Source organism: Amblyomma americanum, chromosome 3, assembly GCF_052857255.1.
Source record: "Amblyomma americanum isolate KBUSLIRL-KWMA chromosome 3, ASM5285725v1, whole genome shotgun sequence".
Taxonomy (NCBI): domain Eukaryota; kingdom Metazoa; phylum Arthropoda; class Arachnida; order Ixodida; family Ixodidae; genus Amblyomma; species Amblyomma americanum.
The window spans coordinates 150976662-150993267 of NC_135499.1; the positions used below are offsets into that span (position 1 = coordinate 150976662).

General features: G+C 43.9%; 2 protein-coding genes across 12 annotated transcripts in view; both read left to right on the forward strand.

Annotated features, from left to right (window-relative positions):
• The window catches only part of LOC144125175 (rho GTPase-activating protein 23-like), a 95253-nt gene extending 82418 nt beyond the window's left edge, over positions 1-12835 (forward strand). For 5 of the 11 annotated variants that reach the window (XM_077658329.1, XM_077658332.1, XM_077658331.1 and 2 more), the window contains one exon: positions 4865-12835. In XM_077658329.1, the coding sequence (XP_077514455.1) occupies positions 4865-5460 (596 nt within the window). In that variant the 3' untranslated portion in view covers positions 5461-12835. Of the gene's footprint in view, positions 1-1753; positions 1894-4864 lie in introns of all 11 variants that reach the window. The other 6 variants (XM_077658338.1, XM_077658330.1, XM_077658333.1 and 3 more) reach the window with 3 other exon arrangements.
• A 967-nt stretch (positions 12836-13802) lies between these two features.
• Positions 13803-16606, forward strand: part of LOC144125177 (uncharacterized) — an 83498-nt gene continuing 80694 nt past the window's right edge. The window contains exons 1-2 of the mRNA XM_077658341.1: positions 13803-13985; positions 14634-14698. Coding sequence (XP_077514467.1) covers positions 13884-13985; positions 14634-14698 — 167 coding nt within the window. The 5' untranslated portion in view covers positions 13803-13883. The remainder of the gene's footprint in view (positions 13986-14633; positions 14699-16606) is intronic.

Consider the following 16606-nt stretch of genomic DNA (forward strand, 5'->3'; position numbering starts at 1 on the left):
AGAAAAACAAAAGACGCACACAGTCAAACCTCGTTATAGCAAACGGGTAAAGAATCGCAAAAAGTTTGATATAGCCGAAATTTGTAATAAAAATTTTGGAAAAAAATGCATGCAAGAGCGCTGCAGTTCAGTCAGAGAAAGGGCAGTACTTAATAAGCAACTCGTACCGGAGAGCAGGAAGAGACCTTTTCCGAAGTTTAATCGCTGGTTTGAAGGCGCTTGCAGCTAGTGTTTCGGAGACAGAGGATGTAATAATGCTTAAGATGGGACAAGGGTAACGAGGCACACACGCGTTCCCGTTGTCTCATCTTAAGCGCTGTTACACCCTTTCCGTCAGCATGTACCACCCAGCCTGCATCAGCCCTCTGCTGCTATTTCGAAGGTCACAAAAAGCAGTGTCAAACCGTAGTTAGGTTTTCTTTCTCGCACATCACCGTTAAGCAACTGTGGGCTAGATGCCAGATAAGGTGGCTTTCTCACTTGACTGTGGTGTCACATGGAAAACATTGCATCAGAACGAAAGTTATCGCCGTTTTCATCACCTCCGTGGCAGCTGAATTGAGATGGACAGCCACATCACAGGATGGTTACAGCAAGGGTACAACGGTCCATGCCCCTGGTTCCAGGGTGCTGTCGACAGGTGCAAAAAGTGTGTACCATGGTGCGAACGTGTGCCTCGCCACTATAACCGCTGGTGTCTGCCGCCTACCATTAGAATGGGCACTACTTGTCTCTAGAGATTCGATATAGTCAATATTTTTAATACTAGTTTTTGATGTATTCTGGTTCGACAGTACCTAATGTGTTGTTCAGATGATCCATTCCCCCGACTGTGAAAGGAGCCAGGGAAGAAGGAGAGAGAGTAGCTCTACTGACAGCATATTACTCAGGTGGTTATGAACATTAGTCAAAGTATTTGGCAAAATGTAACACCTATGTCTGGCGTGTAATATTCAAGGTAGTATGCAAAGGGGGGGAGGGAGGGATTTTTGTTCTGTTTTTCCTATATCTCTTTCACAAGTGCATTTCTAGTCACAGGGATGTACTGTGCAGGAGTTCTCAGTGCTCTTCCAGTTTTAGGATTATTTCCAGAAAATTCCACTTGGTGGACACTAGAAGCAGCCCAGAGCAAGGTGAAAATTACAAGGAGGCAAATCATACCTTTCTGATCTGCATATACGGCTAAAAAATGTGGCAGAAAATGGGCCCCTAACCATGTTACTTGAGATTTTCTTGTCACCAGTAATGATGTAGGACAGAAAAGGCCGGGTTCACTGCACTTTAAGCACCTGCATTGCACTGGGATTTTCACATCGGATGTGCACAACCTCAAACATTTCAGCTTAACAGTTGCACGTTGGACATTGTAGAGGGCTAAAAATTGTTTGCTGACAATTACCTTCTACAGAAGCATACAGTGACGTTGTCCCTTAGGTTGCCTAGGGTAACCGAAGGAATTCCAGGAGTGGGCAGATGTAGCAGGGAGTGGCAGGGAGTCAGGTGAGCGGATGAGATAAGGAAGTTTGGGAAAATAAGATGTAAGATGGCCGTAGCTGGCTCTAGGATGGGATTAGTCGGAGGTCAGCGGGAGAGTGCAGTGGACATGGTTTAGGCTGATGATAATGACAATAGTGGCATTGAGAATGGCAGGATGTACTAGTGCTGCTGCCGTGTGGAAAGACCTGGCACGGCCTATTCATTTGGTGCTAACATCCTGACCGGGGTGTGGTCTGGCCCGTCTATCTTCCCTCAGAGCCATTTCGCACTCCACAGCGGCCATCTTTGCCGCCATGGTCACGTGGCATCTACAGCCTGCCCTTTACAGGGGCTGCAGCGTCCTTTCTTTCAAAGCGCCACGCCAAGTGGCCTTTTGTGCCCAGTTGGTAGACAGTGGTGCGTATCGGCATGTGCACAGCCTGATTGGTGCCATAATGGAGAATGCCAAGGCAGTGTGTGCTTGTGGCTTGCTAACTGCTTGCGTCCCTTAGCACTTGTTTCCCCGTAGTGCTTTGTACATAGTTGATTTGTTTATTTATGGAAGTTTAACGTCCCAAAGCGACTCAGGCCATGAGGGACGCTGTTGTGAAGAGCTCCGGAAATTTCGACCACCTGGGGTTCTTTAACGTTCACTGACATCGCACAGTACACGGGCCTCAAGAACTTCGCCTCTATCGAAATTTCACCTCTGCGGCCGGGATCGAACCTGCATCTTTTCGGTCAGCAGCCGAGCGCCCTAACCACTGAGCCACAATGGCGGCATGCTTTGTACATAGCACTGTACCTTTAATACTAGGGCCTGCAAGGAACTCATCTCAAATTGGAATCAGTCTTCAATATCTGTTGCATTATTTGTCGATAGTGATCATGTTATTCCCATTAAATTATTAATGCATCAAAATCATTAACAGGGTTAAAAGGACAAACAGCTGACCATAGCCAGTTCCAAGATTGTTGCATAAATAGTTCATATTTACTGAGAGAGCTTCATACTGCAGGAAGACATTGACAACCTGTGAAATTTCAGCTTGAGTTGAATGTTGAATTGATTAGTGTGAAACATGTAGAGGGAACTGTGAAAGATGAAGAAAAAAAAAGCTTATTTAAAGTTGACAATAAACAAGTACAGAAAGCAGCTTATGCTTCTGTAAATAAGATAACTGACAGCTTGTGTGACATTTCTTAGGGCCTACAACCAGCCCCCTTTGGCACGAATGATGGAAGTGAAAACATGAGAGTTGCGCAGCCCATTTAACGAATAACGGCTTAGACTGAAAATGATAGCAAGTCTAAACAGTCTCCGCAGATGACATCAGCTTTCATGGTTCTACAAGGTCTGGTTTTCTGGCACCCAAGTTGGACTGCCGTCTTTTGGATATGAGCTGCGACTCATGTTGCAAGCCTTTTGACTCACACTAGTGTGATTAACTATTCTTTGTATTGAACTGTGTTCGTCTCAGGGTGAATTTTAATGCTTTTAAAGTTGGATTGCAGTGCTAGGTCAGCTGTTCCTTAGTTTGAATTCTCAAAACTTGATCTGCAGGCATGGCCTTCACTAATGTGTACGAATTTATGCCCTTTTATGCTGCATGAGGTACCAATGAGCACATATTAATATGATATGCCAGCCTGAATTTTACATTGTGATTACTCTTAGGTATATGAACTGGCTTCAACACATGTCATTGTTGTTAAAGTTCTTATCTCATAGCACTCAGTTTTTCGCTGCAGGTTCTTGAAGGCATTATTGTAGTGTTTAAATCTATTACACTGGTGTACTGCAGTTTTTTGATTGAATCAAGTGAGCTTCTTCACTTTGCACAAAGCAATTGTGTAAGCAATAGCTATGCTTATTCACAAACTTTCTGTTCCTGTCCATGTTTCAGACAAAGGTTTTTGTTTGGCATCATTTACAACACCCTGGTGGAAATACATTTAAAGAAAAGAGTCGCAGCCACACATATGGCAGCTGTTGTACAACGATTTTCTTAAACCGCCATCAGCAGTCCTGCCTTCTGCACACAATTCTGTGATTCGCAGCCTGGAAATGTGCCAAGGTATATCCAGCTAGAAGTTCTGCTTCGTTTTTTACAGTTCTCAAGAATAGCAGCAGTGGTCCACAGCTAAGTAAATTGTTCAGTTATGAGTCCTTTAAGTGCAGGCAAAAGTGTGTGCATATGTTGTGTTGATGAGCAGCCTTTCTTCTCAACATCTTTACATTGCATGGTGTGCACCATGATGGTGTCGAGAAAGTTCCTGGCACCTGTTCATTTACTAACATTGCTTGAACATAGATAACTTTAGCACATGCTAGTATTTTTTATGAAGATAAAACCTCTTTGCTTGCATAGTTGTTGTTCTTAAAAGAACTGAAATGGAAATATTTGGTGCAAGTTTTCGTCCAGTGCTCACATTTTTGCCTCTTAAATAGCTGAGGTTCACCTCTGTCTCTGCCTTTTATTCTGAGGGGCCAAATGATCTGTGTTTAAAGTGTGATTTTACTACTGGCTCGAAGTCCTAGCGCCTTATGATTTGCAGTTCATTTGTGAGCACCACGCGATGTATGGGACCATGTAGCTTGGCCCACAATTTGCCAGGCTTAGTAGGAATCTAAGATCGCATTACATAGGAGTGTAGTTACTGTGTGGTCCTGGCTTCTCGGCATATGTGCTGCTGTGGCCTTTTAATGCATATGCTGCAAAAGCAGGTGTGTGCAAGCTGCACATGTTTCGCTGCTTCATCTGTGTGTTTCCGTGTGAAATTTCTTTGAGCAGAAGTTTGCATGGCATAACTGACGATTCAACTGGTTGTCCTTGTTTGAGTTCCTTACAGTTTTAAGGATGGCACTGGCAGATGTGAAGTCAGATCTTGCAGTAATAACATCGTGTCAAGTATTTTGTTTAATGCTGTTTATAAAATTTTTTTAATTGCATTGTTGTGTAAACTCTCTTTTATTCAGAATTTCATTTGTTGTAATGCCTGCATTTTCTTAACAAAACTTAAGTTCTGTGCTGTTCGTGGTTTTTATTTGAAAAAATTGTACCAATTTTCACAGTAGCCTTCACTGATGAATTAATTATAAAACGTTTTATATTTGGTTATTTTTTTTAATGCTGGGATGTGACGTACTGCTTGAAGGCTAATTGCATGCAACATGCACATGCTCTTAACATACTGAAGACAACATTGTGGTGTGCCTAAGCAAGTTGAAATACTGGTTAGCTTGCTGTACAGGAGTCTAGAAAGCTTACTAAATTAAATTTATCTGAACGCTATGAGGAGCTTGCACCTTCACTGCAAACATGGAAGGCCAGTATAAACATCTCTCCCTCTCCCCCCTACTCCCCTCTTTTTTTTTTTTTTCTAGCAGAACTGCACCAAAAGGACTATCATATGCCCGTTGCCATCAACGATGTCCAGATGCCTGGTAGCTGCGCAGAGACATTCCAGCAACAGTACAGCAGCTCGTCACAGCCCATGGAGTCTCCGTCTAGCCAGGCTCCTCCGCAGCCGCCCACAAACCTCTTTGACTCTCTGCACGAGAAGGAAAACATCCCACAGACCACCACATCAGCGGCGCCATCGTGTGGCAGCTCGGTGACTTACCGCTGCAAGAAGCAGTGCTTGAATGGTGCTGCTGCAACACGCTACGCCATCTATCGAGTAGATGACGAAGCAGCAGGGGCAGGAGGACGGCCACAGCAGCGGCACTCTGAGAATGGTGTGGTTGCTGCATTGGTCAGCCGCTTGGTGGAGGGCGAAGCGGCACCTGTGGCAGTGGGCGGCACACGCCGGCGGCCATTGTCCTCCATGGGACTCCAGCGGCGACACACCATCGGGAGTTCGCGTGATGTCAAGTTCCATCCATTTCCGTCGGTGCGTAAGGTGCCTAGTGGGCAGCGGACAGACGACGGGGTTGAGTGGAAGAGGGCTGCAAGCTTGCGGGTGGCCTCACCTGTCTGAGGCTTAGGTCAGTGGTGCTGGGTGGACACATTGGTTCCATGTTGCGGAGAGGGGGTGCCAGGCTTCCTTGGTCAAGAGATGGGCCATCGGCATGCAGAGATCACCGGTGCCTCTGGTGCCTCAGGCGGGCTGCACAGTGTGGTTTGTGCCTCGGTAATCAAGCATGTGAATGTTAGCACAAAATCCACAACCATGCAAACAAAACAGTGACGTCTTAGTGATAGCATTTCCCATTTCAAATAGCAGTGCATAAGCATCAGCTACTACCAATACAAGCATATATGCATACGAAGAAATTTTATTTGCAAGTAAGAAACTGATGGCCGTTGGTCAGTTGGAGTAGCACTGTAGATATCAGAGTAGCAAAACGTAACTAATTTGCTGTAATAATGTGGCCATTGATATGTCACAAAGCAGGAGTAGTTGGAGATCATTGGGAGAGGTTTTTGTATTGCAAGGGATTCAGCTCTGCTGCTGCTGTTGCTGGGGGCGATTAAAGAAGCAATGGTAAAAGCAACAATCATGGAGGAATGCTCTTAAGGCAAACAGTGCATCTTGTCAGCTTATTGATGAAGACAGCTAAAGTTGTGGCCTGTGGCTAAGGCTGTGGCCGATACCTTATGGTTTCTTATTGTCTTGAGATCAGCAAGACACCAATTTTTATATGTCAGGAAGCCCTTGCTTACAAGTCCCCTGCCTTTATGTGCAGTGTAAGACATCTAAAAGCATACTACGAGTAAATCATGCATTTGGTAGGAAACAGTTACTGATTATGAAGAGGAGCTTATAGATATGAAAAACGCTTACAAAGTTAGGCTCTAGCACACTTTCAAGCTCTGAAATGCTGAAGATACTAAGGCTGAAACTAACAAATACTAATATTCAGTGGAGTACAGTAGAATTTAAAAATTGGGCAGCTTACAATAAAACCCTTAAATCTTGGTAGAGATGCTCCCAAACGTTATGTCCAATGCTAGATTTCGGGCACAAATACCTCTTTCTGCTGCCTCCTGAAACCAGAGCCCAGCCTGCACTGTTCTGGCCTTGACAAGCATAGAGACACGAGCTATACAATCTGTGGAGTACATGCCGGGTTGCCTAATGGACATTTGTGTTCAATGAACACGAACAATATTGCAGGCATCCAAGCTTGGGTGCTCGTAACACAGTGAGATCTCCCTTGTTTTTCGTTCATACCTCTCTCTCTGGTGTCACGCACAGCATTTTCTTTCACCTATCTTCTTTGTCTCAAAGCAGCTGCTTTGGAAGGTGTGTTCACATCTGCTTTATAGTTCCTCACACTGCTGAGAATGACATGTTCGTCTTAAAAGGTGACTCGTTTTTTTTTTCTTTAATGATTTAATGAAACGGTATTTGTTGGTACATTATCGTCTACTCCTATGGCACATACTGCTGCTGTCCATGGCACATGATTTGTTCAAGGCCTCACAAGACACAAACAACTGAATAAGTTTGGCCTGAAGCTGCATTTTTTAATATGTCCTGTTTTTTTTTTTTGTTGCAGTAGACTTCTTGTTTTTGCAGTTTTCACCGGTCTTCAGCTTGGGCGCACGAAACTGTCCCTTTGTTTCCAACGGTGAGCTTCTTTGCAAGGAGCAACTCACATTTTGCTTTCAGTTGGAACTTATGAAATAATTTCATTAGCTGCCCAAAATGGCTGTACCTACAATAGGATTGTCATTTTTTGGCTTTGTGTTTAGTCAAGAAAAGCAAAACCAAACTAAGGATGCCATGGCCAATATGCTTGTCTGGCATTGCTTTTGCCTGGCAACATCATCTGCAGAAACCACTTGCTTAGTCACTTTGGGACAGCTGTTTCCTGCCAGCTCGTTTTGTCTGCCTTTGCCTTCCCCTTTCTTAGTTTTTTTTTTGTCCTATACAGATCTGCCCATCTGCATTAGCATCCTTGATACAATGATCTCATTTGTCAGTCTCAACTTGTGTCCTAAGCTGAAGCTATGTCCAATAGTCTTTCAAGCACTGTAGGTGAATGTCTGCTTCCGTCCTCAGTTTTTTTTTTTTCCTTTTAAATTGCATTAGCCAGAGAAATTCAGTTTGCATTTTTGTTACGCATATGTGATAGAGGAAAACCGTGCTGATAAAGGGGTCTGCTACACTGTAATGAATCATGCACAACTGTTCCAGTTTTTCCTGAAAACTACGTTGCTGTGATGGAGTAATGGTTACAACGCACAAGAGCTTTGCATCCTGTCAGTTTCATGATACTGTCGTTTTGTTGCATATCAGAGAGCTCGTGAACTTCATTGTGATTAAGGAAGTGTCTTTAATAGTCTAGCCTTTTAGGTAAATGAAAAAGCAAAGAATGGGCTTCAGACAAACATAAATGTCTAAAAAGGACATGTTAGAGCTTATATAGATGATGCAGTTTTTTTATTAGTCTATTGATAGGGTCTAGCGTATAGGTTGCAGATACCTTCAGTTTATATATGTGCACTTAATAGAAGTTGTGCACTTAATTACATCAAAATCGAGACTGCATGCAAGCATCTGTTCATGCTGTAATTAAATCATTTAGAATTAAATGGAACAGTGTAATGGATGGGGTATTGATATAAAGTCTGCCTATTCTTGTTTAAAAATACTGTGTGGTTAAACCTTGCTTTTGAACGCACATTCTGTTGTGGAAACTATATTTTAGATGCTGGTCTGGGCCGCAGAGGGTCAGTTCATTAGGCACCTGAAAGGCTGGCTGTGTGCAAGGTAGAAGGCCTTGAAACATCAGCCGTGTTTTTCTCTTCATGTTGCTTACAGCTCATTCTTAAAGTCCAGTCTGATGGGACTTATTCATGCAGGCTTTAGTCCAAATCATCCGCTGTTTCCTCCACTGTCCTATCAGACATGCGTGGCAAGGCCTTGTCATGCATGGCAAATCTCAAGTGAAGGGTTGACAGCTGGAACAAGAGGCCACAAAGTATCCTGCTACTATGCCACTTATAGCCACTGTGCACCTCTCGCCAACACCTGCCACAGCCACGTAGGCTTAATTGAGATGGACTCTGAGCAGTCGCCATCTGCAGTGCACCCTGCCTGCTGCCGCCATCGCCGCTGCCACTACAGCGCCTCTTGTTGTCTTCTCTGATCAACGGCTGCTGTGGTGTGCATCTCGGATCCTTTGCGCCTCGCTGCAAGGGCTGCAAGTGTACAGTGTGTGGAGACGCATATATGGGCACGCCGTCTCGAAGATGTATAGCCGTGGTTGCCGCATGCGGACAGGCAATGTGCTGGGTGGACCTGGAAAACTGCTTCTGGGCTGACTGTGCACCGCAGTCGCGTCCATTTTGAACGTTGAGAGTTCCTTGTCAGTTACGTCTTCTCTGCTCTTGTGTGTATACACCTGTAGGAAATGTGCGAGAATTCAAAGTGTTATCATCACTTTAAGAAACGAGCAGAACTCTGCATTGGCTGCCCACCCTCGTCCCACCGCATGTCCTATGCAAGGAAACGGTGGCTACTGCTTCTAGTGCAATGGTAGGGAATGCGATGCTTTGTCAGTGCTTCTTTTGTTTTCCTTCTCTTTCGCTCTGCGTTTTCCTTCTGCAGGTGCTGTTTTGCAGCGCAAAGTTTTCATTGTTTGCGCGGTTGGCTTTTCCCTTAGCACCTAGATGAGGGTGCTGGTGATGAACTGTTGGCGCGAATCCGTCTTTGTGTCCTGTGTTTGTGTGCAGCACGCCCCGAAAATGAGGGATAGAGCTTTAAAGAGTAATATATTGTAGCTTGCGATTCCAAAGAGGGGACTCTGTGTATGGTGTGTGGGTAAGCTGCGAGAGCTTGGAGGAAAATATTTATGTTCTCTTACTTGCGAGCTTAGGCAGAAGCACAGTGTGCACATGGAGGCCAGGCTTCCATGCCTGTCATTGACATGATGAACGGAGTAGCTTGTTTGATTTGTTCGTGCTACAAAGACTGCAGTGAGCTGACAGGAGCTTGCAGGCCATCATAAATTTTAGCCTGTAGCATCTTCACTGGACTGTGAGCATTCTGCTCTGTTTGCCTTGTCTTTCTTTCTGTCTCTTCCCTCTAATGTATACTCATGAACTGCTGTAAGCTGAGGCATTACTAAGTTAACATTTGTGTTTTTTCACAGCAATGCCTCAAGGAGCCCTGCTACAGTATTCAATAAAGTTACGGTATGCTTGGTAGTTGCGATACGCTCAAAGGTTGGTGCTACTCCGCCGGGCTAACGATGCACACGGGAATTTCTCGAGAGAAGAGAGGGATTGCTGACATGCTGGCACAGTACAGCTGACCTCTGAAAGAGTCTAGCCAATAGCCATTTCTTAACTGATATACACATATGAGTGACACGGAGGAGGGCACAAGTTTGAAATTGCTAGAAAGGGCTCGCCAACTTTCAATCACGATTGAGGGTTCCCTGCTGCTTGCGGAAGTGTATTGTTTGGCTGGGATGTTCATGACAACATAATATATTGATTGAGTGAGTTTATTTACTAGCTCAAAAGGTGTTGCAGGGCCCTTATAAATGATTTGATCAAAAATGCTACAAATAGATGGCTTGGTGCTGAGGATATGTATAAAAAAAATTGCTTTGCTGGGTAAATTGCTTTGCTGGGTCAGAGAGAGAGAGAAAGAGGGACCTTGTTTTCACAACTTGTTTCTGAGTAATGTCTGCATCTCCTGTAAATTTGGCGCTCATAATTTGGGATTGTGCAGAAGCCAGTTGAAGCAACAAAGGAAGGAAGATATAAGATCTTGGTCTACCTTGGTGTTGGTTGTCATCTTACCATTATTTACAGATGGCAATATTTCAAGATTGGCTTTTTTTTTCTTTCCCTGTTGTGAGGCGCCACACAGTTTGTCTGAAGCTCTGCTTGAAGGTTGTTTGAACCTGCTCTTGTTGTTGCCCATGAATTTTCTCGGGCAGATAGTAGCTCCTCATTCGTTCTGAATTTCTCATTTGCTTCCATTAAGAGCCAAGGGAAAACAGGTGTTGGGCACAGTTCCAATGTGGCAGTAATTGTGTGTGCAAGGAAAACAGGCATTCAGAGTATTTTCTCCCCTCTGTTTTGCTTGCGCTCTTGCAATGTGTCCCGGAAGGGTGAAATGCTGAGTGTCGAGCACCCTGCTTTCTCACTTTGTACAGAGCGTGTAACATTCCAGTCCTCTTATAGCAGGCTCGGTGTGGGCTTGTTTCTTTTTGTTCTCATGGGCAGCTGCATGTGTCTCCCAAAGCTCGCCATGTGTAGGAGGTGCCGTTGCCTGATCTTCTCCCCTGCTATTTGCGCTTCTCCTGAGGCAAAGGACATCATTATGCTCTTCTTCAAAGTACACGGAACAGGAACTACTCATTATCTTGTGATGGACAGCGCTGCTTCAGTTTGTTTAAGTTTTTAGAGTTTAAAAGTGGGGAGAGAAAAAAATAAAAAAATAATGGGTAACGTGGTTGTTGATGCTTAGTGTATTTATTCCTTGCATTTGTCTGACATATGCTGTCGTTAGGTTTAGTAGGATGCGTCTGTGTGTGTGTGTGTGTGTGTGTGGCGCTTGCCTGTTACAAAGCATATTCCTATTTCTTTTTTTTTTCTCCATTTTCACTTGCTGAATCTAGATTTGCTACGTGTGGCACGAGAAATCTCAATGTAGCAATACAGGCCTGCCTATGATTGTGTTCCGCATTTTTTAAAAATTATTATCATGCATTTGGCACAGCTTGTGCTGTGTGGGGCGTGAAAGTGGCTACTTGTCTCACTCCAATCCTTCTTTTTTTTTTCACTGGCAGCAGTTTTGCTGTTTTGCCGGTCAAATGGAACTTAGTGTGATAGCTTTCTTCTCATCATGTGCGGCTAGTTTACTTTGTTGTGCTTGTGAGGCAGCACCGTTACTAAGCCCATATATATGTTGGAAGCCAAGAGCAGGAAGTGTAGTTCTTTTAGTTCTCATGTTGCAGTGTCGCACAACAGGCCACGACTCTTTCGTAAACAAGTCCTTTTTGTTTTTTTCCTACTGTGTACATAGAATGCACTTATTTTGTATCTTTTGCTTCCCTCCTGTTCTAAATGAAATTGAGTCCCATATTTTTGCTAGCTCTTTTTCTTTTATTATGTGCTGGTCCTTGCTAGTTGGCGTTTCAAAGTTCTGCAGCATTGTAGGTGGACAAAGATTTGTAACTGAAGACAGATTATCGACGCACACTGTTTTGGAATCTCAATTAAGATAGAGTATTTCCGTTGGCCAAAATGTCTGTCCTAGAAACTTGCATTGCAGCGGGTGCTGAATTTGTTTTAACAGAATACACAGCACATATCTTATGTAACCACTGCATTCGTTTTTTTTTCTCGAATGAATTGTTTTGCATGTGAAGCTCTCAGAACAGGCATTTAGCATGGTACACACTGCTTGCAGGGTACGCTCAACAAGTGCACCACAGCGTTTTATCATCGCTTAAGACGTAGCCTTTACACTGCGCTGACTGCTGAAGTGCAAAATGCAAAACTCAAGTTTTATTCCCTTTGATGGCTGTAGTGGCACAGCTGAGTTACCGTAGCATTGCCCCGTTTAATTTGCTGCCTTTTTTTTTGCTTGCATTTTATAGATTTGGTCAGAAATGATGGCTTTCCAGGTTTGGGTGGTGCTGTAATTTTTTGCCTATATTATTTTTGTTTGGTGAATTGTATTGCTCATCCACATCATCATGTGTGACATGGAAAATGGCTGAATGCTTGTGCCATTAAGTTTCCAGTGCTTTCAAACAGTGTTCCAAAAAAATTGAAAGGGAAGTCTGTAGTGTAAAAGGTAGACAGGTATATTTTGAAACACAGCTGCAGTTGTACGACTATTTCTGTCATCTCAAAGAGTCTGGCACACGTATGACGAAGAGCAGAGTAGTGCTGTACACTGCTCCGTGATGCTGTGCACTTTACTTGGAAGCGGCTTTTCGTGACTTGAACTGAGCAGAGGAGCATTGGAGCATGCAAGTGATTAGGATTGCCTGGTAAAGGGGCCTTGTGCAGGCAGAAGTTTTGAAGTATAAACAGCTTCCATGCTTAACACCCTTGCTCACTGACAAAGAATTCACGCATGTGTATGTGTACATTGCTGGCACACTCACTTCAAGCAGATTGCATAGCTTGCTGGCCACACTACAAAATGAGCAGGCCTTGCAATATGCTGCCTCTTGCTCTTCTCAACATAAGGCACAGCAAGCATCAGCCTGTCACCGTTCAAAGCTGATTTAACTTAAGATGACCCGAGTTCTGCTTTAGAATCGTGTTGGCTCCTTACATGAGCCACATAAATTTTGCATCATGTAGATTTATGTATTTTATGTACAGATATGTAAATTCATTGAACCGAAAAAATAAATTATTGACACTGATTTGTTGTGTACTGTCACATACTTCATTAAAGGCAAATAGGCATAGAGCCCTTGTTGGTGTATTGCTTGTTTAATGCTTGACCTACTGAACTAGAGACCTGCACATTTGGCGGGGTTAAATGGGACTGCGTGCGCGAACTTTCGTTACCTTTTTGGCCGTTGAGGGCGCTCGGTTGACCTGTTCATTTGCCATGATCATCATTATCGTCTGCTTTCGACAAATGATTGCTCTCCTCTCACTGCCTCTGTGCATTTGTCATGTGTAATTATTTTTAAACCTTGTAATGAGCGATGCAAATATGATATTTCTTCAAATCCTAGCGGTGAATATTTTATTTGCGCGCATGTCAGGCATGAAACTTTCTGGTATCTTTGCTAGGCAATGGATGAATGATGAATACTCGCAATGTACACAATTGACAAAGCTATTACATCCTTGAAGTAAAAGAACTGACGCTATCTTGCTCAACAGGTTAACAGTAGCGCCAAGCCGCCCGTAGCTGCCGTTCCCTTGCGGCAAAACGCATGAACTAGAACATGCGCGCTGGAGCAGTGCCAAATGTGCAGGGCTCTAGTTCAGTAGGTGTTGGTTTGAAGACCGGCGGCTTCAGACACAACATAGACCTTAGAAGATGCGGCTCGCATTGAAGGACCCTGATGCAGCTAAGAGAGTGGTCAATTCATTTTCGTTAGCAAATTGGTAGGGGTGGCAGGTAGTTTGCAGAAGTAAATTATTACATTTGAGTATCAATGCAGTTTAGCACTTGCGTGCTGCAACGAGTGTCCAAAAAAAAGCAAACGTTGGAAGTCCCATGATAACTATGAGAACGAAATTTGTAACTAATACCAATAATTTAAAGATATCGCGGGTTTTCTGAAAAACCTGTCTGTGCGCTTAGCAACGCATGACAACAGCAACCACGCCGCCGATTCAGCGTAGTCTATGCAACGTCTGGCAACTGGCACACATAAACACGCTGCATTTGATGGTTTGGTTGGTGACTGTGGTATCGTGGTGAGTTGGGTCCGGCCGTCCGGCTCTTTGAGCATGTTTACACTGCTCGAGCGTTCCTTCGATTCGAAGCAGTCGCCAAAAAGCAAATTGAACTTCTTGGAAGCCTCGCATGCAAACGCACACTACTTCGGTCAGGTAAGTGTCTCTCGTTAAATGGTCAACACGGCTGACCCGCCTGTACCTTTGCCAGGTATTTGGTCTGTGGGAAAATAGATTATACTTTTCACTGGCCTATAGACAGGCGTATTTTTGCCCGTCAGAAATCCTCCTAATGCCAGGAACGCTCCAAGCAAGCCCCTGAAAACAACTGGCGTATCCGTCATTCAGCAGCGGCGTTTGAAAGTAGCGGCGGGGTTTGCACCGCGAATAAACTACACAAACAAACAAGAAATGTCTTTAAAGCGTTGCCTTTATGTCTGCACATACCATTGGGACCCGCAAGCGGTAATTTTAATAAAAAAAAATGGCATTGCGTGCGCTTTTGTCATTGCGGTAGGGACGTTTCCGTGCGGCATGGCTGGCTACGCACGTGTATTGGGTACTCTACCTTGCATGCCTAGGAAGCCTCAGAAATGAATTCGTGAAGAAAGCGAATCGTCCAGCGAAAGGTGCCTCGCCTCGTAAGAATAACGAAGTGAAAGGTTTTTGCTTTTGCCGAGCCGTGTTGTCGGCGGCGGACCTCCGCGTGCGAACTTCCCATGCGTGGCAAGCAGCGCCACGTTTGATTTGCCAGCCTTCAGCGTACTGTGCATTGACTGCCGTTGCTTTCTTTTTTTTTTTCAGGCCGACGTCACGCCTAAAATCGTCGCGACTAAAGTTAAATCTCTGCTCCAGTCGCACAAGACCAGGTAAAATGCTTCCCGCTGTGGTTCGTTTCACGGTCAAATTAATGTATGTGCGGGTGTTGTCGTCGCGTTTACCTTTGCGTGGCGCCTACCAGCTGGTTAATAAAGTTGTTGGTTATTAAAGTTTCCAGTAGAAGCTTTACATCATGTTCATGATAGCAAGAGCATCATCGGGTGCGGGAAAATGAATGGAACCGTGGTCAGGATCGTTCTCTACATTGGTAGAAGCAAAGAATATCACAAAACGCATATGCTCATGCTTAGAAGACATGTTTCAAAGGACTTCTGTGCGCTAAGTATTAAGATGTAAAGGTAGGTGAGGGTCCCTGGAGAGACTGCCCAAGCAAACGCAAAGGCATGGGCACTGTCGGAACAGTCGTAAGAAATTGGCAGTATACACAAATACAAGCCCAAAATGAAGCACCCTCTTGCATTCCCAGAGATTGCAGATGTATCGCTTTATATGCTGTGTAGGTGATGAAAGGCACTACGGATGGCAGCAAGAACTTGGTGGCAACAAACTGATTGCTGTGTTAGTCCTCAGAGTTGAACGCAGCATGACCGCTGATGTCTGTAGCAGGCCATGCTCATTCTATCACTGTTGCCTTTGTAAAAGTATTGCTCACCGTGTCTAAAGAATTGAATTCTCAGGAGTTCAGCATACGCACTGATTTGGTATCTGGTACAAAAGTCTCCAAGATCTCTCAGGTGCAAGTTGAAAGCTCTTTTATTACCGGGCGGCTTGAGACCGTACTTGTGGAGGTTAAGGTTAGACTGAAGGCTGGTTCACATGCAAGCGACTGAGCGATTGAGCGGCGTGTCGCAATGAAAATTTCCAACTTGTTGGAACCTCGCCTCTTATCGCAGCGACGACTCGAAACAGGTTTTTCTGCTGCTGCGGCAGTATTCGCTAGTATTTTCGCTTGCATGTGAAACAGGCTTAACAGTCTTTGATCTGTGGTTATCAAATGAGGTGATTTTTGGCAGACGTATCTGTACAGTATGCCTTTTATCTTCGATTGCACAGGTCTCTCTGATATGAAGAACGAGGTTTTAGGAATCGGTTAATGATTACTCTATAATTATGCATGACAAGCACACCTTTCTGTTTTTGTAACAACTAGTTTTCCTCATGTCTTGTAATATTCAAGTCATTTTCAACTTTAGTGGAAAATAACCAAAAAAATAGTCTTTTTGTGTAAACTGGTCGTTCCTTTCCATATTGGAAGAACGTGGACATGGACACTATGCAGGATCTGCTTGTGGAAGTTGTGTTTACAGCATGAATCGGTTCTGCTTGGAAGCCACATTTTCTGAGCATGAAATTTCACTTGGTATTGGAGCTTTGCAATTAACCATTGAAGGACATAAAAAAATTGGAAGAAGCTTGTTGAATTTTTTTTGTGCAAATGGTAAAGCTTATTAAGCAAGTCCATATTTAAAATTGCATGAAAGAGGTATAGTATAGTTTATTAGTAATTATTGTTGCAGAATGGAAAGGTCAGTGTTGTCTTTGCATACACTCTTCGAACTTCTCAGTGCAGATAGATACCATAGGGCTCTTCATTTTGATGTAAGCCCTATTTTCGCTCTTTCTACATCCCAAGCTTGTTTCTTACAAACCGAATTAAACCTATTGCTGCCTGGAAATGGTCTCACTGAAGTGTATTTTTCCGCTGCAAGCAGCTGAACTGAGGTACCATGTATAGACAAGCGTCTGCCGTCTACGATTGTGCACATGGCATTTCAGAAACTTTTTTGAAGCGTCTAGCACTGTGTTCATGAAGTCAGTGATGCCAGCTGTATTTCAGATTCGTGCTTGACAGAATGTCAGGGTTATGTCACGTCCAGGTAAAAAAAAAAGGCTTTTCCAAAAGAAGAAATAACGATAGACATCGTGAAGTTCTTTGG